This window comes from Strigops habroptila, chromosome 1 (genome assembly GCF_004027225.2).
Source record: "Strigops habroptila isolate Jane chromosome 1, bStrHab1.2.pri, whole genome shotgun sequence".
Classification (NCBI taxonomy): domain Eukaryota; kingdom Metazoa; phylum Chordata; class Aves; order Psittaciformes; family Psittacidae; genus Strigops; species Strigops habroptila.
This window is the reverse complement of record NC_044277.2, coordinates 108,743,969-108,768,249: the sequence shown is the minus strand read 5'-3', so window position 1 is coordinate 108,768,249 and position 24,281 is coordinate 108,743,969. Positions and strand designations below refer to the sequence as shown.

The window sequence follows — 24,281 nt, the reverse complement described above, 5'->3', positions numbered from 1 at the left end:
ATTTCACTCAATATTCCGTTCACTTGTGGAAAACGAGAAATGTGTTTCCAATATAAACCTGGCCTGTCTTTCTCCTGTTGTGTGCCAAGGAGCGCAGAGTGACAAGACTCTTCACTTAGGTCTTCACCTGAGTTAAGTGTCAAAATCAGATGGGATGAATCCAGATTTAGCTCTCCAGCCTTGTGATCAAACAACGGATTTAAAACTGTATATCCACTGAATCTTCCCCTAGCACTAAGCTTGGCAGCATTCACAGCTACCAATTTTATTCAGAAACTGTCCAGCAGTAAAAAGAAGTTCATTATTTTAAAGTAACTCATGTCAGTTTGGCTAAAGTTTTATTTGATATGGCACTTGTGTTTTAAGGCTTCAGTGGCTGCCTGTCATTGTCATCCTGATGTAAAACTGATCTTTACTGGTCTGACACATAGAAATTAATGCCTGAATGTAAATTCAGAAAGAAAAACTACAGGAAGAAGGTTTTGGACAGAGGGCAAAAACCTTAAACTGAAGGGCTCCATAGCTGCTACTAAACACAGTAGCTGGCAAAGCCACCATGCTGCTAGGGAATTGTTATGAAGTACGAGTTTATCTATTTCTTACACATAGAGAGGGTTCAGGATTCACCACTGAGATGGACATTTTGAACTTCAACAGGTTTACTTGGGGTTTTAAAATAACATCTTCGACTTCCATCTGTTTGTTGAGTTTGGACTGAGATTTTGGTCTGCTGAACCATCCAGAGGTATCAGGTTGTTCTTTGGAACTTCTGGAGCAAGGAAGACACATATACTAATTGCTGTTGTCTCTGTATCTCTTGATGCCTCTGCTTGTTTTGGATCTGTCATCTGTCTTTGCTGCTGCGTGGGTTTCCCTGACTTGTCTGTGGACCCTGGGTGGGGTAAATGTTATCCTCTTTCAGTAGCTCAATTGTTGTAAAAGACCTACATGAAAGCACCTCTAGGTATGTCTTTCCTGTAAACAGATGCTTCAGCACCTCTACTTTCCTGATGCCTATTTGCGATCAGGATTTTGATGAGGGAAAATCAGTTGTAGTGCAGGAGAAATAAGATTAAGGAGAAACTGATGTAGGAGGTAGAGGATAAACCTGTAATAGTATTAACTGCATTTGATTATACCTTCCTCTTATTCACAGTAACTCATGTAGCTTATTTTTTGATTCAGGACTGCCACTGTTTTCTCAGTGGTGCTGGTGGATATTTATTTAGGTCTGTAATTGCAGTCATAGCTCCCTGACATCTCCTTATTCACATTATAATATAATCTAGAGATCTAGAGTTGAGGGTCCATCTTTGCAGGAGCTGCACCTACACACAAACAAAAGACAGCATTTATCTCAACAGTTTACCAACAAACCAATGAAACAAAAATAACAGGGAGCAATATGGCTTGCTGTCATTTTGTACAACATAGATATTTAGGTGACTTACCCACGATCATGCCCTTCGATGTCAGTTAAAGCCTGACCTCAGACCAAGGGCATTCAAACCCTGCACTAATTCCATGATGATATTCTAGCACAGTAGGGATGTCTACAAAAGGAGTCTTCAGTCGAGTGATGCCTATCTACATTTAGCAATGCGTCATAATTTAGCACTGTCCTAGCATGAAATGGAAAGGGACCCACCAGCCGCTGAGTGTGGCAATCAAGAGTAAAACTAGCCAGAACTTCAAGCTAGATTTAAACTGTTCTACATCAATTATCTATCATATAGGAAATAAAACGCACAAAATTGTACTACTAGCCTTTATGTTATTTGTTTTTCTCTCCTGGCAATATGTATCCTCTCATTGTATCAGATGGTTTATTAGAAGGATGTACAGGGACAAATAATTTTTTTTTTAATGATCTTCATTATAGAGTTTATAGGTTAGTTCATTCAAAAATATAGATTATTTTCTTTATTTTCTCAATGGCCTCATTCTAACTGTCTGTTGTAGAGTGCTCAGTTGAGGGTGTAATGCCTTACATATCCTAGAAAGTTGTAGTTGGCCGTTACTGCTGGCCAGGTGTTGGAAAGCATATGTAAATAAAAAGGTCCTCTTTTATTCTCATGCACTTTTCTGCACTTACATCCTGAACTGTTGCTTTCGGCTTTGCAGTGATTATATATAACATAAACCAGACTGCCTTTAAAAAAAAAAATTAAAAATAAGGTGACAGAAAATTGTAGTGAAACACTTTTTGTAAAGAAATAGGGTATCACTGAAACCTGATGAAATTGCTAGGAAATCTAAACAGAGGTTAATGCAATTTAATACGCAATTTAATACACTTCTCTTACACTGACTATTATTACACCTTATTTTCAGCCACTAACAAGGTCAGTGACTTGTGCTGGAGGTCTAAAGGAAAAGGCTGTAATACTAAACATATGTATGCCTGCAAACATAAACCTTAGTCAAATTATACTTCTATAATAACTTCTTTAAACTCTAACACATTGCATTACTGAAATAATGCTGTACAATAACTATGCTGTAGTATTTTTCAGTACTGCCTTATTTCTCTACAATGCAGTTACAGCATGATTACTCTATAAAACATTTTTAGAGTCCCAGAGAAGTTGGTTAAGGATTCTCATGATATAGGCTAGCAGCATTCATTTTAGAAGATGGTAGAGTCTTTCATCAAAAACTTTGCAAGTCTTTGTAAACCACATGGCTGCTAGAGGAAGAATTTATTCATTGTGTAATTTTTGGAAGATGTCCAAACTGAAAAGATCAGGACGAAAAGTATATCGCACATAAGCAGCTCCTGGTCATTTTAGCTTTCCTTAGTCTCCTGCAGTATTTTCATCTGTATTTTACTGATGAAAAAGCTGTCAGGACGGAGAAATGAAGGTCTTAATTTTTAAGTCTGGTCACTGTTTTGGACAATTGTCTTCTCTGGTGCCAGATTTCCCAGCCTGAAGCAATTGCTTGATGAGGATGATGCTGCAGTTCAATCCCTTGAAAATTCCTTGCAGCCATGTACCCAAAGAGGTGGGCTGAGGACCCATTTGTGACACTGAACCCCTTGCCCCACTGAGGGCTGATCAGGTGTCCCTCTCCTCTGCCTGTGGGTGCTGCCAGAGCAAGGCAGTGCTGGTCTGTGCCACGGCCTTTGGTTGTGCCAGGACGTGTACCAGGCAAATGGGGCTGCAGGTCCTTCCTCTGAACAGCCACACTGCAGCAAGGGGAATTTTCCCCCAGCAGATTTATTGCTTTAAATGGTTTATTCAAAGGATGCAGAGGGACAAAAATAACTTTTCAGTATTTTAATATCAGAGAATGACTACATAATAACTAAAAATTAATAATAATTAGGTGCTGTAACTTGATGATTTTTCAAGCGCGGAAGAGTGAATTTGATTACCTTTCTGCATATTGGCATAGTAGGGCACAGAAAGAAATCTGGTCAGTGAAGGCCTTACAGAAGATCTATTAACAACTTAATCCCATATGAACAAACTGACTACAAACACTCTAGGCAAGGACTGCAATATCTAAAGGTAGAATGAGGTTTCAGACATCCCTGTTTTGGAGACATTTGATTCCACCTTTTTATTTAATTACAAACACATGAAACACTATTAAAATCAAAACTGCTTCTGGTGATGAGCTGTATCTCTACTCCCCTCAAGAGTCAGACCTGCTGAGTTATGTTTTAATATGCCCATACAAACATATTTCAGAAAGTTTTGTTTCATCCCCAATGCCATATACTTTGCCACACATATATTTGTGTGGCATATACAGACTTACTAATTACAATGATTTGCAGTCTTTGGCATCTAGGTATTTTCCTTATTAAAAAGACTGTTGTCTGAGCAGTTTTCAAGTATTTACCTCATGCTCATCAAGGAGTTGGATGTTGCTTATTAGTGGCATGTTGCACAGAGAACCCCCATCAGAGTAAATATGGGGCCTGGTCAAAGTGAGGGGAAGAGGGGGAGCTTCTCCTGTGGGAGATGAAACTTGGCTGCTGTGACCTTCCTATAGCAGAGAGAGTATTGCATCGCAAATTCCTTCAGTTCTTTTGCAGTTTAACAAAGGGGCAAAATCCTTTTAGCATTGCCTTAACCTCCTGCTATCCAGTACCACAGTGTTACCCAGCCTGGGCTATTTCATATGCAAGAATATGCAAAGCAGACAGAAGGACCTGTCTGCAGTACGGCATTTTTCTGGCAAACCTGATATACTGAATATGGATCTATACCCTCATTGCTTCATCACCACCCTGTGATGTTTGGCCCCAAAGCTAAAGTGGCTTTTGCTGCAAATAGCCACACTGACAGCTCCTTGTAAGTAGGGCAAGAGTGGATTAGTACAGGCATTTTGCGGCAGAAGGCTCTGGAGTCTCACCTGCGCAGCCACACGATTGCATTCATGTCCTGCTTTAACGCCCTTGAGCGTCTTTTCTCTTCCAAATTCTAAGGTCCTTATTTTTTTTTCTTTTTTTTTACCTATGCAGCCAGGAGGGAGCAAAACCAAGCAGAAATGGCATGGGGAGGGTGGGAGAAAAATAGAGGTTGGCTACTACATCCCTTTCCCCTCTCAGGAGCTTATAGGGCATCTCTGCTCCTAAGCAGCAAATTACAGAGGTCTCTACCTTAGCCTACTGCTCTCAGTATCCATAGCTCCTTAGGGAAGGGACAGCACAGCTAGAGACTGGGGAATAGAGTAGCCAGATGGCCTCTTCAAGGGTTTGTGCATATTCTGGGAAGTGCAGAGTCTGGAGCTTGCTGCTCTCACTTGCTGTGCTTCTCAGCAGGACCCTTTTGCTCTGAGAGGAGCACCCCCTGCAAATGCTGCAACGCTCTTCTGGAGCACCCCTGGTACATCTTAGATGCTCAACCCCATTTTACATATTTGCATTTCTGTAAATTTAATGTAGCTTTTTTTTTTTTTAATTGTTTCACCTGCAATTTTTGTAATATCCTTTCATTGAAAACCTAGTTACTGCAAATTTAAAAAAACAGAGTGATAAAGACTTTATATTTATTTTACTTCATCTAAACATGCTTGCACAGAAAAAGTAGTGGCCACCTAAAATACTCATGGGCTTAGTATTCAGATTTGGATAACTTTTCCACAGATTTATTCCTAAAGTTGCTTATCTTAAGTCCTGAGCTGAAATTAGGGTGGGTTGCTTTTTTTTCTTCAGCCATTTTAATTTTTCTCCATTTCTGTTGATTACTAACCCTACACTATATTGTTTAGGCATAGAAGTTCAAATTGTAATGTATAATTAAGGTGTGCAACCTGGCATCCAGTTTCACACTCTTTCCCCGTCATACTCTCATAGTCATCATCAGTCTTCCAGTTAAACTATTTGGACTGCCCTTCAGCTCTCCTCTTTTGAGAGAACCCGATCGAAGTGAATTGTCACAAATCCTGCAAAGTTTGGACTCCTTGCTTGGGTACCTCCAGTGCTGAGAAAGACCTGTCTATCTCACAAGAACAGGAATATAGGTTTTGATGTACTGGCTGGGATCAGTAGTTACAGTGGGTCACAAGAGGAGTCACAGCTCATCAGAGAGCACAGAGAAGAGTATTTCTTATCAGGACTCACACCTTAAACCCTTCTACCTGTCTGATTCACCTAGGCTGAATAAGTGGCTATGAATTGGTGTGATGTGCATTTCTTTGCAGGCTGTAAGCCAAGGTGTGTGAAGTTACTGCCTTTAGAACAGTCTGAAATACTTCAGCTTGAAGGTAATAAACCTAGTAACCTCCACAGCGAGGCCCATAGAGATGGGAAAAGACCTAAACTGTTGTAATAACAAAAAGGAGCATGAAATACCACTAACAGTCATTACTGGGGCATTCAGGAACAGCCATAATTTCTGTGGTGTGGTAAGACTAACAAGTGCATTGGCCATTAGCAGACATGAGCACATAACTGAAAGAGAGCTAAATTATCTTATAATTTAGCTTATTCCCACCTCATTAATACTGGTTTTGTATTTCCTAGATTGAGTTTATGACACTTTACCATAGTGCTTGAAATCCTGCACATGTACATATAAGAATAAAAAGTACAGCATATTAAAAAAATCCTATTAACCTTGTAGCTGGATAGCATAAAAGACTGCCCTTTACCTCTCCTCGTGGCCACGGGGAGATGTTCCATCAACATGACTTCAGCTGCCTTCATGCCTTCACCAATCCTGAAACCAGCCTAGGAGGGAGCTATACTACCAGCATAGCTCAGCTGTTGCTAATGTTGGCTTGATGACAGTTTCTCATATTCTAGTCTATCTTCTTAACACCTCAGATTCCAGTCATTTTGAGAGTATAACAAAATGTTATCAGAAAGAAAGTCTTAGGAAACTTCAAAGAATGTGTTGAGCTTGAAGCCACTCCTAAAAAAGAATAAACATCTTGGGGTGTCATTTTCTTTCTAATTGAATCTTGCTTCTCTTTTAGACCCCTAACGGATAAAGCACAGACTGGTACTGAAGCATAGAAGACACTTTTCTAAATCTGGCTGCTAAACTGAGTAACTGAAATTCCAGACTGGTCAGTTTGATGTGCAGTTGAATGTCCAGTTGTATTTTGTGGCAGCATTACTTCTTCACATGCAACTACAAGTTTTTGCCAGATTAACAGATGATAGTCCTGTAGTCAGGACAACAGAAACCAGAAGGAAAAGAGCAGAAAGGTTAAAAGCTGAAGGTGCAAGCTAAAACAAAAAAAATAAATCGTGTTCTCCTCTCTGTTTTCCTACAGACATATTTTTCTCTCTGAAACAGACAAGCATTTTAAAGAGATGTTTGTTTAGGCTATGTAGCAGTTCAAAGGTTTTATTCTTTTGGGTGATGTTGTAAAAAAACCCAGCCAATAACCTGTAAAAGCCAGGCACATAAAAACCTACTTTAACGCAGGGCTTCCTGAACTATATCTGACATTCAAGCAGCTGGTCTGAATTCACAGGCTCTTACCCTACCGGGGGGGGCGGGGCATTTTCCCCCTGTGCTTTATGCTGTGCCACATAGCTAAAATGAGGGTACACACAGGGCCTTCTCACCTTATGTGACTTGCTCAGTGGAAAATGGGGTCCAAGAGGTGACACAATATTGGCACACCCGTGTTATCCAAATCCTGGTTTAATGAGCACTTTTAGAAACTTCTATGGAAATATTTTTGTTTATTTAATTTGAAAATCTCTGTAATGTGTAGCTCTGTCTCTTCCAGAAATGACAGAGGCCTAAGACAGCCAAACACAAAGGGTTTCTAATAGCTGGGAGAGTAGCAGTGGAAATGCTTAGCAGCAGGAGCTGGGTAACCTACATTCCAACAAGAGGAAGTTTTAGATTAAAGGAGTTCTGATAAACAGGGTTTTACTGTGCTCCTCCAGCCAACTATAAATGCTGTTGGCACTAATGATGACATTAATTATTTAGCATATTTTTTTTTTCTGTATATTCCTCCATTTTCCATTCACCGCCTAGGTTTCCAGATACTCATTTTTAAGTTGCATAATAACTAAGGATAGAGCACAGAAGCAGTATGTCCCTTGCAACTTAAAGCAGAATCTGATCTGTTGCATACCCTGGCTTTTTGTAATGAACGTGTAACGCTTTGTAGTCTAGCTTTTCAGAGGAATGCTGTTGTCATCTTTCCTCTCTTTAAAAGCCCCTCTGCTCCTGACACTTTAATTGCACAGTTGCCTAAATGAGGCACTGCAGAGTGTTAATGTGTGAGTCTGAGCGACAGTGCACTCCTCTTTTCACAGAGCTTTTGCCCTTGATCGTGAATTTAGCAGAGCACGTACCTTAAAAATAACTGGAGATTCAAGGAGAATCGCTACACTTACCGTCTTGCATAAGGTTTGTTGACACAGGGATCATTCAACAGTAACTCATATTCTTTCCCTGGGAATAATAACAACTGCAATTAGTGAACTAGTTATTAAGTGTTGGGCTGGGAAGGACAGCAGCGGCATTTCTGTGTTTCTGGAAGCAGTGTTCAGTGTCCACATGGTCTAAAGCAGAAAAGAGAGGAGAGGAAAAAAAAAAGAAAAAAAAGAAAAAAAAAAAGAAAAGGCTTGAAATCCTGCCTGCAGCCTCCCTTCTTGCAAGCTGCCCCTCCGGCTTCTCCCAGACGAGGCGGCAGGATGTTTTTATTCCCTTCAGGGCTATTCTTCCTCGCTTTCTCCCCGGAGCCGGGGACAGCCGGCAGCTCAGGGGGAGAGGAGTTTGGGGGCGAGGGCTGGCGGAGCTGATGTCAGCGCAGGGCGGCAGGAGCGATTGGGCTGCGGGAGACTTTGCAGCAGCAAATCCGCCCCCCCTCACTCCCCCTCCCGCACCCTTGGCTTCAAAGCGACCGGCGCCCAGCAACTCGCAGAGGTGCAAAAAGTGGGCGCGGGTCCGGCAGAGCCGCCACGCCGCCCCCGGGCATCGCCCCGGCCGGGCCCGGCACGTCGGGGCGGAGGCGCGACCCCTCGGCGCGGCGCTGGGCAGCCCGCCCTGCCCGCCGCGCTATAAAAGCCGCCTCCAGGAAAGGGAGAAACTCCACGGGAGGAAAACATCGCGGCGCGGTGCTGTTTCGCTGAAGTGCAGGCATGACATCCGTCCTGGGCAGCAGCAGGGCGTCGGGAGCGCCGAGCGGGCAGCTGAAATGCAAGTCCAAGAGGAGGCGGAGGAGGAGATCAAAGAGGAAAGGTAAGAAAGATAGATTCCCCCCCCCCTTTCTGTCTCCCACACAACATCGGCTGCTCCTGTGTTTATTGTTTGTGCTCGGCGCACGCCGGCCTCGGTCCTGCCGCAACCCCGACGGCCGGTGAGGGGCGGGAGGTGCCTCCTCCGCCGCGCCGATCCGCCACCCGCGGGGTCCGGCTGAGGCCGGGAGGGGTCTCCGCGCTGCCCCAGGACAGGCAGTGTTTGCTCTCCTCCTCTCTCTTTGTTTAGGGATGAGGTTGAACCCCGGGGGGTGCCAGGGGGTGGCAGCTCGGCGGACCCCGTCCAAGGTAACGCGGTGCGGCGGAGCTGTCCCGTCCCGGGAGCTCCGCCGGCCCTGGCACGGTCCGCGCCCGGCTCCAGCACCGCCAGCACCACTCTACCCGATCTGCCGCCCGATGTCCGGACGCAGGAGGTGCCCCGGCAGCGCAGAGCGGGGCGCGCAGCTCCCGGGCGGCAGGTTGCGCCCCCAAACTACCGCTTTTTCCTTCTAGAGAAGGTCCGACGAGTTTTGCAATTTTGGTGGTGCTCCCCTTCCCTAAGCAAACCTTGGTTAGGAAGGCGCTTATTGCCATGGGCATGAAAAGTGAAGCTACAGGATGTCATTGCAAACGGGGAGTATGCCCTAGATAAAAGCTCTTCGCCACGCTGTCCTGTTTTCTCCTGTAGAGGGAATGACACACTACTGCCTGATTTTTGATGTTTTGCCTGAAAAAGCTCAAGTTAACAGGCTGTGAACACTTTAAAGTAAAATGAACTGATATGAGAAGCCAGAGATGCCCAGCTGCAAGGCATTTGATTGCAGAGGTGCTAACTCCAGGTGTTTCGCTGAGCAGTAAATATCATCTAACCTGTAATTGTCATCGTTATGTGGGACTAACACAAGTTTTAGTCAGCTAGCTCGTCAGCTCAAGCTGATGCTCATGATACAGTTTTTTCCTCTGAGTCTAGAAAACGCAATTTGTAGGCGCCATTAGTTAAATGTCTTATTATGTTAAAGGCAGTTAAGCACGGTATTTGATAACTTTTTAGAAAGGTGTCAAAGCAGATTTTACACGGTGACTGGTACAAACTGGTCGAATGCTAAATGCTAGATTGTATTTGCCTGTCACTATTTTAACTTTCATCTGTGAACTCTATTCAGAATCGTAGTTACAAATAGTGACCTGCTCACAAGGGAAAACAGGCGTGCAGATGTATCGGGACATGGAGTAGGTGTGTAACCTTGACTTGTTCCTCTGGATCTTTAGGTTGCTGTAACACCTCGTGGCAAAGGCTGTCTTTTACTCTCCATTATAGAATCAATTTTAAAATACTAAGCAAAGGGAGAGCTCCCATCCTTTAAATCTGCTTGTACTGAAGTTGTGCTCTGCAGACTTCTTTATGCTGTATTTGTTCAAGCAAAACTACTTTTCTAGGGAACCAAAACTTAGCCTAGCCTTAGCTACTGTGTACTTGGCCAAGAGAAAAGAGTAATCCATTAATCTATGCCATGGAGAAAATGTGCTTTGTTATAAAGTTAAATTGTAAGTGTTAATTTTGTTTCTAAGAAGCAGACAAAAGTGAGGGTCTTTCAGAAAGACTTTTCTGATGCATCTTTTCTGAGGCAATCCACGGTTGCTCTGTGCTTTGCCAAAATAAGGTGAAAGTTGAATGTTAAAAAAACCGAACAAAACCCACAAAAACTTGCTGAACAGTAACTTGGTAAATAACAGCTATTTTCAGAATACACAGCTGGAGGTTGATGGCGTTCTGAAAAGTGCTTGATATCAATAGGAACGTGCACTTGAAGAGTTAATTTTTTTTATTCCTCCAAATGTGCTGTTGTAACCACTTCCCAAATAATGTAGTTGGTTAGTGTACCAATTATAGGGAGCAATGCTCGTGTTCATATGACTTTGATTTTGTTTTCTGTGTAATCGCAGTATGAATTCATAAAAATACACATTCATGTAATTTTATGCTGGCAAAAAAATGCCTTTAATTTAAGGCATGCCCAGTATAAAACCTGTTGGATTTTATTATGCTAGTTTATTTACTGATCATATATTTCCGTGTCTTTTTTGATGGTATCTAATGCAAAGGTGTTGTTTAATAAACTGACTGTCCTGGAGACTAGTCAAGAAAATGTTTATTAAGCTCATAAATTACTATGTCTTTATGACAATTAATATGGGCTCCGCTATTTTGCAGGTTTGATCTATTTAATAGATTGTGAAAATCTTTAGAGTGTCACCAAAGACACTTGCTTTTAACTATTGTCCACACATTTTTTGTTTCTAGCAAGAATGCTTATAGTAGACTCTTTAAAGTGTGTAACTATGCACATATGTTTACACATACACACACACGATACCTGTGGACGTGTAGACAAAGAAATTCACTCTAGTCTTAAATTTAAATTGAATATTAATCAGTAAGGAAATGAAATTATATGTCACATCCCTACTCCTTAATGAGAAGGACTCAACAAATTATTTATACAACTTGATATGTTTTATTACGCATGTTACATAGGAACTGTGCTTAAAACCAGGTTGAGACATCACCTGATAGAATATCTAGGGATGTGTAGCAGTAGAAGCAAATATTATTTTCTATTTAATAGCACTGTTTTTTCCCTACGGATTTACTTTTCATGTTTTCAGTCATATTTTTGTCCTAGTTAGTGGGAATTATAAATCGCTGTATCTGGGTATAGCACTTTGCTTCATTTCTTGTATACCTGGATGATCTGGTTTAGGAGTTTCCTGGGGGCAGAAAGCAAATTCAAGCAAGGAAGGCAAACAACGTTGTCTGAATAGCTGAATTTCCCTGTGCATTTAGGTTAAAAAACATGTGCTGCAAGAGACCAAGGCAGGGAGAGAGAATTTCCATATATGCAAATTGAGCACTGGGAAGGCTAGGATACTGAGTGTGATTCCAGTGTACAATAGCATTGTCCAATTATTAATTTGTATGGATCTTATTTTTACGCTTATGAAATCCAGCAGCCCTTTCAGTGTATCCTCCCTTGAAGCCTTAAGGTTAAATGTCCATGCAACGAATATCACATTGCAAGCATGTATTTGCACAGTGATTTCATTCAGTTTTACCCTACGTGCAGAAAGCTTGTTAAACAGCTAAAATGTGGATATTCATAGCCATTTGTTAGTATAGGTAGGAATATTTTCATTGTAATTTAGAAAATAAGTATGTTAACTCCCAGTGGGAAGTTAATATCTGAATTTCTCGGTGACTTAATGAAAAATAAATACGGATGCTTGCCAGATTATCCGCAGACTAATTTCATGTAGAAGCAGTAATAGGTGTTTTGTATTTCTCTGTTTATCGTTCTTTTGTGTTTGTTTTTGTTCTGTCTGTGTGTATAATACGACTAGAGGTTAAAAACTATACCTAATGATTTAGAGAAAGCTATTTGAAATGTTTAGGGCTTTATAGGAAGTTACTGTATTTGTGAGTTCTCGTATTTTCTCCAGTTTTCTCCATTGTTTGGCATATGGCAGAGTACTGGCAGAATTCAGCACAACGGCCTCAGCACGGTTTGTGTGTATTTCATAGCCTGTGGTATACATTTTGAAAAGAAGACTTGTTTTCTGAGATAAATGATTACAAGTAGGCCAGACAAAAGCAGAGTTGCCGTTTGCTGATAATACTAAAAAGGCAAAATGTCAGCAGCCTCTGGCAACTTCTTAGAAATCAACATATAGAAAGTAAGTATGAAATGGGTGATTGGAGATATACCCCTTCCGAGTTATTTTCCAGTATAAAACAACAAGTAAGACACCTTATTTGTAGTACTGTTTTATAGAGCTAGCGATTAAAGTTAATTACTGGAAACAGGAGGGAATCTGGTATCCCTGATGTGGTAGAAAACCATGGTGGACGTCGCTGCTGATAAAATGGGACATGAAATACAAGTTATCAGAATAAACTAAATAAGGCAGCAAGCGGGTGAGAGAGGCAAAATGATTGTAAAATGAAATTCCATGAAAAATTAATGAAACAGAAAGATTGTGCTGGGGATGGAGGGAGGAAACCAGCTTGGTGGTTCATCATCCTGCAATGCCAGAGTAATAAATGAGCGTGTTTCATCTGGGCGAGGTTCAGGGACACAACTCCTTCCCCACAACAGGATTGCATCGTGCTTCAAGACTTGTTCCGCTTATCTCGTCCCTTGACAGCTTGAGAGGAAGGGACTGGATTTGGTGGTAAAATTAAATTGATTAAACCTTTATCCATCGTCTAATTTGGTACCTTTTTTTCTTTCCTTTTTTATTATTACCTCCAATTTCTAGTGATCCATGTAATGACAGCAATTTGAGATAACATCAAGGACATTAGCTACGATGACTGAACTTAAGTTTAGAATAAAAATACGGGATTCATGAATCCATATCTAAATAGCAGATGATTAGGTTATAGCAGGGTTGTATCTTCCTGGCAACAGCACGTAAGTGTGAGGATAATAAAATGGCATGTTTTACTTTGAGAGGGAACAAAGTATTTCAACTTTATCTCGAAGTATTTATCTGAGTAGAAGAAGCACTTACATAAATATGGACCATATCCCACATGAGCAGTGACATATATAGCCGTTTTTACCTTTCTGAACACAGAAATTAAGTCAGATGCTTGCTTTCTTCAGTGGAGGCATGTAAAGCTAGTGGCAAAGCACTATACTGTTGGAAATTGTTTCCTATTGCTTAAGATTTTGTAGCTTCTCCTTGGTGATTTGGGTAGGGAAAACGTCCCATAAGGGAGGAGCTTTGCTTAAAACTTTCAGTTTAAGTAGTATTAATGGAGTTTTTAAAATACTTAATGGCAGCCCTTTCTGAAGTGATCCCTACAAATGGAAAACACTGCACTAAAAATTAAAGGTCAGGTGAAATTGCCTTGTGAAATACCCCAGTTACTAAAGGTCTTTCCAAACTGTTCTCTTAGGTTCCTTTAATGCCCTTTAGGTTAGCAAGCTGCATTAAAAAAGTAGACATTAGAATATCTGTTTGATATTCTTTGTAATCAAAGTACAAAATTGTACTACTTTTAAATTACTGCTCGCCGATATTGTATAGGTTTTGCAAGTAGTAATGAACCTGAATTGATCCCTGTGTTTACAACTAACTATCTCTACAACCTTTCAGGTGGCTTACCATTAGTTATCCAGACAAAAAACCTGATATGCATCAATAGATAGATCATTCTCAAGGCATCTGTGATGAACTTGACATTTTCTGTGTAAAACAGCTCATTTTTCCTGCAAATTATGTAAGTTCTAATAGGAAAATGAAGTGCTCTACCTTTCTGCTGTAGCTGACCTTTGTTCCCCCCCATATGAATTTGAAACGAAGCAGTTAACCCAGAGGGAGTTTTAACAGCATATTGTGAAATATATATATATATATATGTATATATTAAAAAAAAAATATTAAAAAGATCACTTTATTAACCGGTAGAAGCAGCTTGTCAACCCATACTAATAGGCAACCCTCGAGTCATAAAATAATCAAATGTAATGCTTTAAACAGAAAGCATTAAATGGATGGTGTTATCATCATTCAGTCAGTCTGGAATTTCTTGCTACTTATGATGGGTTTGAAATGTGAAGATGTATTTTTGGGCTCTGAATTAACAATACCCAGTCCAGACTAGGGACTAGACATTGCCGTGGATGGTTTAATGAAAGTCTCTGCTAAGTAAAGCGTGATAACAAGAAGCATAGAGCAGGGCAGAGTGCGTGAAGAGCAGGATGGGTAATATTGAAGATATTACAGTGTCATTAATGAATGGAAGGTGTATTTTCACTGAGTATATTCTGTTTCATTCTGGCTGTTCTAGTTCCCAAGTGTGTACTAGAAATAGTGAGGATTCAGAGACATATGGCAGAAGGAATTAGAGAAGTGTAAAATTTCAGTACAAAAAAATGGATAAGACTTATATTGTTTATTTTGGAGATAAAGAATACAATAAAATTATGTTAAAGAAGGAAAGATTATAAAGGATGTAAACCAGGCTATTCTGATTTATACCTGATTTTTTTATTATTTACAAAGACAGAGGCTTTTAAGGAAACAGAATTTGAGCGTGTTTAATAGGAGTGGAAGGACTTCTTCTGTTCAGACAACATGTAGCTGGCCTGGAGAATTTCACTCAACGTATGGAAAAATGAAACTTAATATATGTGTAGGGAGTTGAGGTGTTTGATTAGCTCAGCTGAGACTAGTTAAAAAGTTTGCTTCTCACTTCAGTGAATGTAGGCTTTGGCTTTAGGTAGGATACATTAAGAAGGATTTGGATTTTTAATATGAGATATGAATCCTCTTTTTCAGGAAATTATCTGACTCCTGACTTACTGGGATTATGTAGAAAGGTGATTTTTAGATGGTTTAATTGCTGCTGTTCACTGCGAGGCTTTTTGCATGCTCCTCTGTTTTCACAGCTGAAGCTGTAGCGCAGCGGTTCAGGCAGTACCTTTCTGCTTGGCATTGCGGCGGTGGCAGTGTGCATCCCTCCACCCGTGTTCCTCCCAAAACTGGGAACACAGCTGCGAGGGAGGCAGGCACATTCCCTTGGGATATTCCTGATCGCTTCTTAAGTGCCTTCCTCTCTGTTCCCGCTCAACGACCTGCATGACATATGTAAAAATAGATCGGAACTGAGACTGATTCCAGTCTCTTACTTGGATGCTGTAGTGAGGTTAAGAGGATGACAATAAAAACTAATACACCCCCTGTTTCTTATTCCCTTGGAAAAAGAAGCAAAAGGGAATAAAAGGGGTGAAAATAAACTTTATAAACACATGATGACTTGTTTTGCACAAGAAAAACACAGTTACTGGTGTGACTGCTAGTGTGTTGTCATCAGATGTATATTCTGTAGTAAAGGATTAACTCTGCACACCATTGTCTATCTTTGTGAAAGTGTTCCTGCTGGGTTAGGGTTTGGGCCCAGTACCAAACCATTGCATCTGATTTTGGAGTTGTGTCACTTGAGCGCTATTTCTGAAACCTATGGTACATGCTGGTGGTGTTTTATGTGTGATTTGGGACTGAGGAGTGAGGAATAAGTAGATCTCAGCAAAATAATTTGTGTTAAAGTGTGATTATTTTTTTCCTTATTTTTACATTATATGTGTTCCTTATAAGAGAAATGGTGCTCAAAATTATTAGCAGAGTCACCTTTCTCTAACTGTTAATGAAACATCAGCATAAAGAGTCAAGGCTGCTAGGAAGTGTGGGAAGAAATAAGTAGAATTTGACAGATATTTTGTCTCCATCTCCATAGAAAGATATTTACGCACAACTAGTTTAAGGCAGTTGCCTGCTCCTTACCGCTTCTCAGAGACTGTGAAATGGCTATTTATTCCTTAAATAGTGGGGTTTAACACATGTGAAATGATGGCTATCAAGCCAACTGTAATGATGTATTACCTTTGTATAAGGAAGGCCTGATGCTGCTGCCCCTGCTCACAGTAAAATTGAAATTGAAGCCTCTCAGCATGAGTCGGGGTGGCAGAACTGTGCTGCTATGTACATGCATGTCTGTGCCTCAGTATATATGTACGTATATACATTTCTGTATGAAATGAAATAAACTTTTGCTTCAGCTGCCTAGCAGTATTGAATGAATGAGCATAATAAACTCCAAGTTATATTAGACAAAGGGTCTTAAAGCCTGTAGAATCCAAAAAATATTTACATAAGGGATTTTTATATCACCTTGAAATGTTGTGTTCAGAGATGTAAAAATAAAATGTTTCATTTGTGTGTTTATACACATCCATGGTGTATGAATTTGTAATTTTAAATATGTATAAACATTGTGATAGGATTTGTATATGATTTTCCTCTGTGTGTAAAACTGATAGTCTTACAGACAAAGGCACAACTGCACAAGGATTATAAGATATTTTTTTTTTTTAAGTGAGAAATAAATGAAACTTCTTAAACAAGATTTTTTAGGATATTTCTAGGTCCCATTTTTGTAGGTATGTTTTCTTAGTACTTCAGTAATTCAGAATGGTGATAAAACATGCTTGTGTAGGAGCCTGTAATATTCATGTCAGGAAACTCTGAACCTTTACTGAAAAGGTGGATTTGGTTTGAAGTTTCTTTGTGCGCTGATCTTTCTCCAGCTGAATCTTAGCAAAGAACTGACATAACTGGGAGCAGAAGCCAACTCTGATTGTGTGCTTCATTTTACATCCATGCCAGGAGCCCTGCCACAAACCGCTTACGGATTCTTGAACAATATTTGACTGAAATCAACTTTCAGTAGCTGATTTTCAGGTTGTAATTTCCCTCCCTCATGCCAATCATGAATTGCTATTTACATGCCTCTATGAAAGGTGATTCTGGGAGGCAAGGAGTAGAGCCATGGTTGCCTCATTGTTGAGCAGCGCAGACAGTAATTAATTGGAGCTCAGCTCTTGCTGCTCATGGATTTAGGAGTTTAAAAGAAAAAGGACAAGAAGGGAATGTTCTCTGATATCACTGACAGCAGGTCTCCTCCAGATGCAAGTGCTGCTAAGATTATTGATTCATCTCTGTTTATCATTTATTTATGCTAAAACATCTGATGTCTGTCTGTAAAATCTGTTGTTTCTAATGTTGAGATACTTGTTTTTCAATTCATGTTTATAATGACCAGTTTTTACAGCTGCATAACAAAGGTTTGCTTTACCTGGTGCTGTGTCCACAAGGAGAACTTGTTGTGCCTTCAGCTGGAATGATTTACGTTCTTTTTAATAAAAAATTTCGCTATGCGAATCCTTTAGATTTTGTACACAGGAATGAGGGAATATACACTATTCAAGCATAAATGTGAAGCATTTCAGTTCTGCAAGAACAAGTCAAAAGCTTGTCTTTCTAGGTTAACTTGTATCCTGCCAATAATACTTTTAAAATGAGACTTTAGCTCTGCATTCATTTTGCTAAAAAAAAACTAAAGAGTTTCGGAATCTTTGTGTATAATAGCACAAGGTGTAAACCGTAAGGTAAAATCGGGCAGTAAGATACTAACAGTTTCAGTTACCAGAGGATGGTTATTAGGTGTCAAAAAAAGTGGTGATTTAAGAAATGTACACTGTTTTTGATTAGTCAGAAATGAAATAGGCTTTTGCAGTTTAGAAATGTGGTGTGTAATAGAAGTAGTTTAACAGAACACTGCTTTATAGACTGGTTAGCCCAGACACATTTTTAAGCAGGTGATACATTCTGGTTAAATGGGGTAAGAAACCATAGACAAAGAAGTTCTGGCAGATTTTGCTGAAGGCTACCAATGAATTCCTTATTAAATTTATGCTTTCAAGATGTACGGCACATTGAACTATTTTTCCCTGCTAGTGACGAAGATCATCCTTCTCTTCAGATAATTCCAACTCATCCCAGCCAGCAAGGGCTATTATTGCCCAGAGTTAATAAAAATGCATCAGTGTAATCATACAAGGTACATGCTCAAATTATTTATGAAAAGTTGTTATTAACTCCCAGAGACAGAGAAGCCACATTCCCCTAGTTTACAGAGAGGGAAACTGTGTCAGAGAAGTTAATAAATCTGTTGCAGAATTAATTAGCAAGAGATATGAATTCAGAAGTCTGTTGCTCCAGTTTCAAGTATCAAATTTCTGGCTTGTACCTGTATTTTCTGTAGCTGCATCACATAACTTGGGTTTATCATCGCAAAGTACTCGTGTGACATGGCAGGTCCCTGGGAGCACTGCTTATTTCAAGGTGGACAGTGTACGAGGCTGCATGCCGCAGTTGGCGCTCATAGGCAGGAGCAGGTATAATCCCTGCCTGCAGGGCAGCCTTCTGCAGTTGTTTGCAAAGCAGTTCTGCCTGGTGGTGTTTGAAAGAAAAGGGCTTTTTACTTATTTGTCTATTTTGTATGTAAACAAATGCATGGGATCAGATTGTTCCTTGGTGTGGAATCGCATTTACTTTTCAGTTTCTGGAGGGCTTTTGGTTTCTCCCAGAATGGCTTGTTATACGTACTGGGGCAAACTTTCTATGTATCTAAGTTTACATTTGAAAGGCAACTTTTTCTTCAATATTAGCAGCACATTGCTGGCAAGTCTGTAGTCTAGCTCTATTTTTGTAACATTTATTACTTGCATCAGATGCTAGGATTAAATATTACCTAAATTTCATAACTTTTATTTCCATTAAAAATCTTAGTAACAGTGCCTGCATTTGTGCCTTGCCTGCAATTCGTCAATTTTGTATATGCATGTGCTTCTTTGAAGACCAGGAGACTACTCCACTTCAGCTAAAAACTCTGTAAATTTACTATACTCTTTAACCATAAGATAATTTTCTGACTAAAATGTGGCAGATAATTCGAAGATGAAAAAAACAACAAGCCATGGTTTCTGAGTCTAGGAAAGCAATTGTAAAAGTTAAAAAAAAAAAAACAACCCAATTAAAAAATATATTCCCTATACATTATTACTTGTAATTTTGCCTCAGAAAATTCTAAGCCCTCATGAAGAGTCTCCAAAATTAACTGAAACCAAGAAGCAACGTAATACATGCTGGTTTCGGTCTTGTAGAGTGCTGTTTTAACGGGGTATGACTATAGAAGCAGTCTCAATATGTTGTTAATTATTAAAAATATAACCACAAAGGCACACAAAAGCTCCTCTTAAAATAAAACATAGTGTATGTAGCCCTAAAAATCCATGTGTTGCTTACATATTTGCACTTGTTTGTTCCTTTACTAAAACACCCATCTCTTTCATCTCCTTTTTGTTATTATCTTAATCCCCTTGCTTGTATCCTCACCTATTGAAGCAGCTGTTATTCATATAAATTATGAAAATGAAAATATGTATGAGATTGGTGGCCGAATAGGACCAATATATCATCAAGGGTCTTCAGGGTAACATATGGCCTTGGTTCAGCAAAATCACTTGTTCAGTCATTCCATTGCTGCCTAGAAAAGCAGTAAATAAAAGGTAACAAGATCTGCATACAAATACGCAGGTGCTTTAAGGTGTTTTTTTTTGTGGAATCAGAAACTGGATAAGGAGTTACTATTCCTTTTCTAAAAAATTCTACGTGTAAAAGAAAATTTGTAATGCACTTAGTTGCCAACACATATTTCTTAGGGCTCATTCTGGTTTAGCACATCTGATCTTCCTACCACTTCCTGAGCTGAATAGATGTTTTTCTGACACTGGCATGTAAAGGTGGTTTCTGTGCTGTTTAGACAGAAATGGGAGACAGCAAAAAGTAAAGATAAGGGACTGAGACTGTTATTCTAATGGCCATTATAGCAAAAGCAGCGTGTACATTGTGTGCAGGCAGTTGGATGAAGAGTGGTTTGTTAATCTTGCTGATCTTGGTTTCAAATGCTTTTCCTTTTGTTGGTTTGCCCCATAGTATGTTGTCACAAATGCTTACAACAGGCACACACCTGTCTGCAGATGCAGTCATGCACAGACCTCATACAGACGGTCAACTGAATTTCCATCTGTCGTTTCCAGCAGGTATCAGTGAATTTGCACTTTGTAGAAAAGATGATGATGACTCACTGAAACCCACATGGCAAAAAGAGGCTTCAGTGATCGTCAGCACAGACTTTACATAGGGATGAAGTACAGGTGGGCAGGCATGCTAAAGGCATGATGAGATGCGATGCTCTCAGTGCATCTGTGGGCAAAAGCGTGGCTTAAGGGCAGCAACGATGCAGCTCTCTGACCAAATGAGGAAACTGGTTTCCATCAGCCCTTTCTAGGAGACAGCTTGTCTCTGCTGAACGTTGACAACGTATTACATAAATTTCCCTGCAACAGCTTGTTTCAGAAACTTTCCCCAGTAATGTAGATTAAGTTAGAATTTTGTTTTGACTGCTGTAATGCATATTCATTTGATAAAAGCCTAGACAATTACTGTGATAGTTTCACTAGCAGGTGGAGCATGTTTTAGGATTTGCTGTGCATGGGATTTGCTAGAATAATCTCGGAGAAATTTGGGGGATTATTTTTGTTGGGGGTTCATATGAAAAGTGAGAACGTAAGCAGATTTGAAGGTGATTTCATTATGTTTCTACGTTAGTTTGCTTTTACCATTTTAAATCCAGAATGAGTTCATAGTTTGAACAAATGAAGGTCTCTTAGGGCAATCAATGAAGCACACAAATAAATGCGACCTAAATAATATAGTTTAAAATGCATAAATAGTGAGCAGCGGTATTTCTAAAGGGATATCACTTTATTATGTTCACTTTACAAAACTAGAAAGAACTGGAAAAAATATTTTCTATCCTCACTTGAATAATGTTCACTTTCATCCATTATGTACATTAAGATGTACATTATGTACATAGATTGATTTTTGTTGAGTAGGTAATATTACAGAAAATATGCATGTGTAAACATTGTTGAGAATTTGCGAACAAAAGCACAATTTCCTTTTTTCTTTTTACCAGAAAAGAGAGAAAGATTGAGAGCAGAATCGAGATGAAGATAATAGGAGCCTGATCCTGTGTTGTTACATGGGAATCTTTCTTTTCCGGGAGTACCAGGCCCTACTGCTTATGGCACCTTCATCCTCATAGGTCATGAAGGTCATCCTTCACATGAGTGGTCACATTGTCTTCAGCCAGCTTGACCTCAGTGGTAATTTTTATAGGGGTTAGGGTCATGCTAACTGGCACCATCAGTAGTGGATCACTTCCAAATTAGATTTTCAAAAAGAAAACAAGATGAAAGTGCACACCCAGGAAAGCACTTTATTTCATCCTACAGCACAGAATCAGAGTTTAACATTAAAGAAGGTTTAAAAATACACTTGCATAGCACAGAAGTTATCAGTCTAGACTCCCCATCTGTTGAATGCCTTGTAAGTATCAGTAGCAGTTCAGTATCTGATTTAAACAGAAATCATCATGTAAAAATGCTAATAATTTCTCTGTGCTGTTTTGTTACTAATAGAATTTCAAAGCTATGAATGCATATGTTTATATTCAATTTCTATTTATGTACTTAAACACAGACACTCTAGTACTATGCATATTAATGTGCCAATTTGTGCTCCAGCAATGTATATTAACATACATGCATATTTATATGAAGCGCTAAACTCAATGGAAGTTTTGTCCTAGTCTTCATAAGGAGCTTGGCTCAAACCCTGATTTGTATTTTCTTTTTAATAAACATGGGGTCAAATTTCCAGCAATTGATTTGGTTCATGAAATAGTCATCTTGTAGTTGTTTTTTAATTCTTAAGCACAAATTTTTTATGAGCTGCATCATTTTCACCAGCTTGTGTAGAGATGTTTCTCTGTTGACAGCTGCTTCCATACTCCCTTCACTGTCCTCCTTTGTTTTTCTTGATTTCAATGTGTTTTAATTGTGTTTTGTAATCCCCTATGCCGTCATAACTGATTAATTAGCAAACCTTCAGTTTCAGGCTCAGAATTTTTCTCTTAGGCTCAGACCATCTATAATCTCAGCTGAAAATACAAGATTGAATGTCTGCCTTGTAATTCATCTCTTTGCATCTTGTACTCCTCATGATTGTTGTTTATTATAACTAGGGGTTTTAAGGGTGAAATGTTGCACCCTGCATTATCTGGGCTATTAGCCTGAAAATAAATCCATGCAGATGGGCTGCAGGGAAATAGTGAAAGTCAAGGAATCTACAACTCATGTTCTTTTGTAGAATTTAAGACCTTAGATGTCCATTTTTTTCAAGAACTTAAAGAAACTGTGGCTGGGAAAAAGTAATGATAGATGATTGTTTCTTTTGCAGAGCTTTCATCAGTTTATATTTTCAAAATTTTCTTTGCAAAGATGCGGGATAGAAACATGCATCTATTTGTATATTTATGAAGAGTAAAGAAATCCAACATTTCCATCCAGTCCTAAGATGCCAAAATCTATGGTTTTCAGAAAATCATATTACTTGTTTTAGCTTTCTACTGAAGCCTATACCCACATGGACTTGTCCATCCAAAGAATCCTGTTCTCAGTGGGCCAAAATGGAGTATTCAGGCTCTCCCGTACGTAATTTCTTACCCTGGTTAGAGGCTTGATGGTGCAAGCCAGCTGCTGAGGTCTGTTATAAATACACATTTCTCTTATTCATGCAATATGAGCCTTTCAAAATCTGTGAGAGCTCCAAATGCTTCTCAACAGGTTACTGCCAGTTTTGGAATGATACTGTAAAATAATATAGTTATAAATATTTTCATTATGGAAATATAAAAGGAAAGAGAACAGTTAACATTGGATTGTTTTTTAAACTGATCTTTTTCTTTCTTTCACAACTCTGTGTGATCTTTGTAGGTACTACATTAAAAAATAATTTCAAACATGAATATGAAATAACATGTGCAGAAAACTTCATTTCAGCTAGAATTAGGAATGTCAAGCATCTTTCTGGGGCTGTGATTCCCGTCTGCTGGTTTCCCAGAGTGTGCAGAACAAGTGTGGCTGTGACCAACGGAGCCCATGAAGCATTTTGAAATAGTCTCTAGTGCTGATTTCTTTCTCCAGGAAGAACTAATTTTAAATATTCCAGCAGGCCTTCCAGGAGATACGGCATCTTTCATTCCTAACTGCTGCTTTTTTTCTGGGTTGGTTTTTTTTTGTGTGAGGTTTTCTTTGTTTGTTTGTTTGTTTTAGGTGATCTCTCTTGCAGATGTTTATTCACTTACAGCCTCGTATTGCCCAGATGCATAGCTCTTTTCTCAGCCTCCAGCAGGTTCCCTTAGCTGCTGCCTTTGGACAGCAATGTATCAGCAAGGAGCAGCTGTCTCTAATGCAGCTTAAGCTGAATTTTGGGGCATCAGAGTGTTTCTTTAGAAGATGCTATGCCTCAAGAGTTGATGGGGCTTAGGAGAGGCGCAAGACCTTCCCTATGACAATCTGTCTGCCCAAGGGAGAGCTGATGTGAGACTCACATGCAACACTCGCCTATGTTGCCTTCTGCATGTTTTCCATTGAGCATGGCTAGAAAGTCTGTTTTATGAAGAAGTCCATGAGCTCTGTGTCTGACCAGGTGCAGGTCTGGGACTTTAGCCCACTTGGCTTTGCTAGTGAGCTGCTGAAATGTTGGGGTCACATTATGGTCCAAATAGCAGCCAGTTCTGCTGAATGTGCTCATGTGAACCTGAGAGAGATGTATTACTAGAGAATCACACAGCTGTGTTTTTCCCGTGTCTCCTGCTGATATAGTGGGAGCACAGTGGCCTCTTGGTCCCCCCAACCCCATCTTCAAGGAAGATGTGTCTTACCTGATATTTTTCAGGAGCTTGGGAGCAGGTTCACACACTTGCAAAATGGATTTCTACTAAAAGAAGCTCTATTCTGAAACTGGCAATGCTGAAACTTAAAATGATCGTCTGCTTTATTACTAGGACATATTTTTAGGCCCTAATTCATGTCTCATATGAACGCAGTCCTCCCACTCCTACACTGGGAGTACTGAACTGAAGTATGAGGGCTATGTGTTACATTTTCCAGAAATACGTGCTACCCAAGATTTTGAATATTTACGTTTTTTGCTTTTTAAAAAAACACATCCACTGTTTTTAGGCCTGCGTATGGTGTTAAAATAGTGAAAAATCAAAGTACGAACTGCTATC

General features: G+C 39.7%; 1 protein-coding gene across 3 annotated transcripts in view; it reads left to right on the top strand.

Annotated features, from left to right (window-relative positions):
- The first annotated feature begins 8,407 nt into the window (after positions 1 to 8,407).
- The window catches only part of ADARB2 (adenosine deaminase RNA specific B2 (inactive)), a 309,775-nt gene continuing 293,901 nt past the window's right edge, over positions 8,408 to 24,281 (top strand). For all 3 annotated transcript variants that reach the window (XM_030497240.1, XM_030497230.1, XM_030497248.1), the window contains exon 1: positions 8,408 to 8,672. In XM_030497240.1, the coding sequence (XP_030353100.1) occupies positions 8,573 to 8,672 (100 nt within the window). In that variant the 5' untranslated portion in view covers positions 8,408 to 8,572. The remainder of the gene's footprint in view (positions 8,673 to 24,281) is intronic.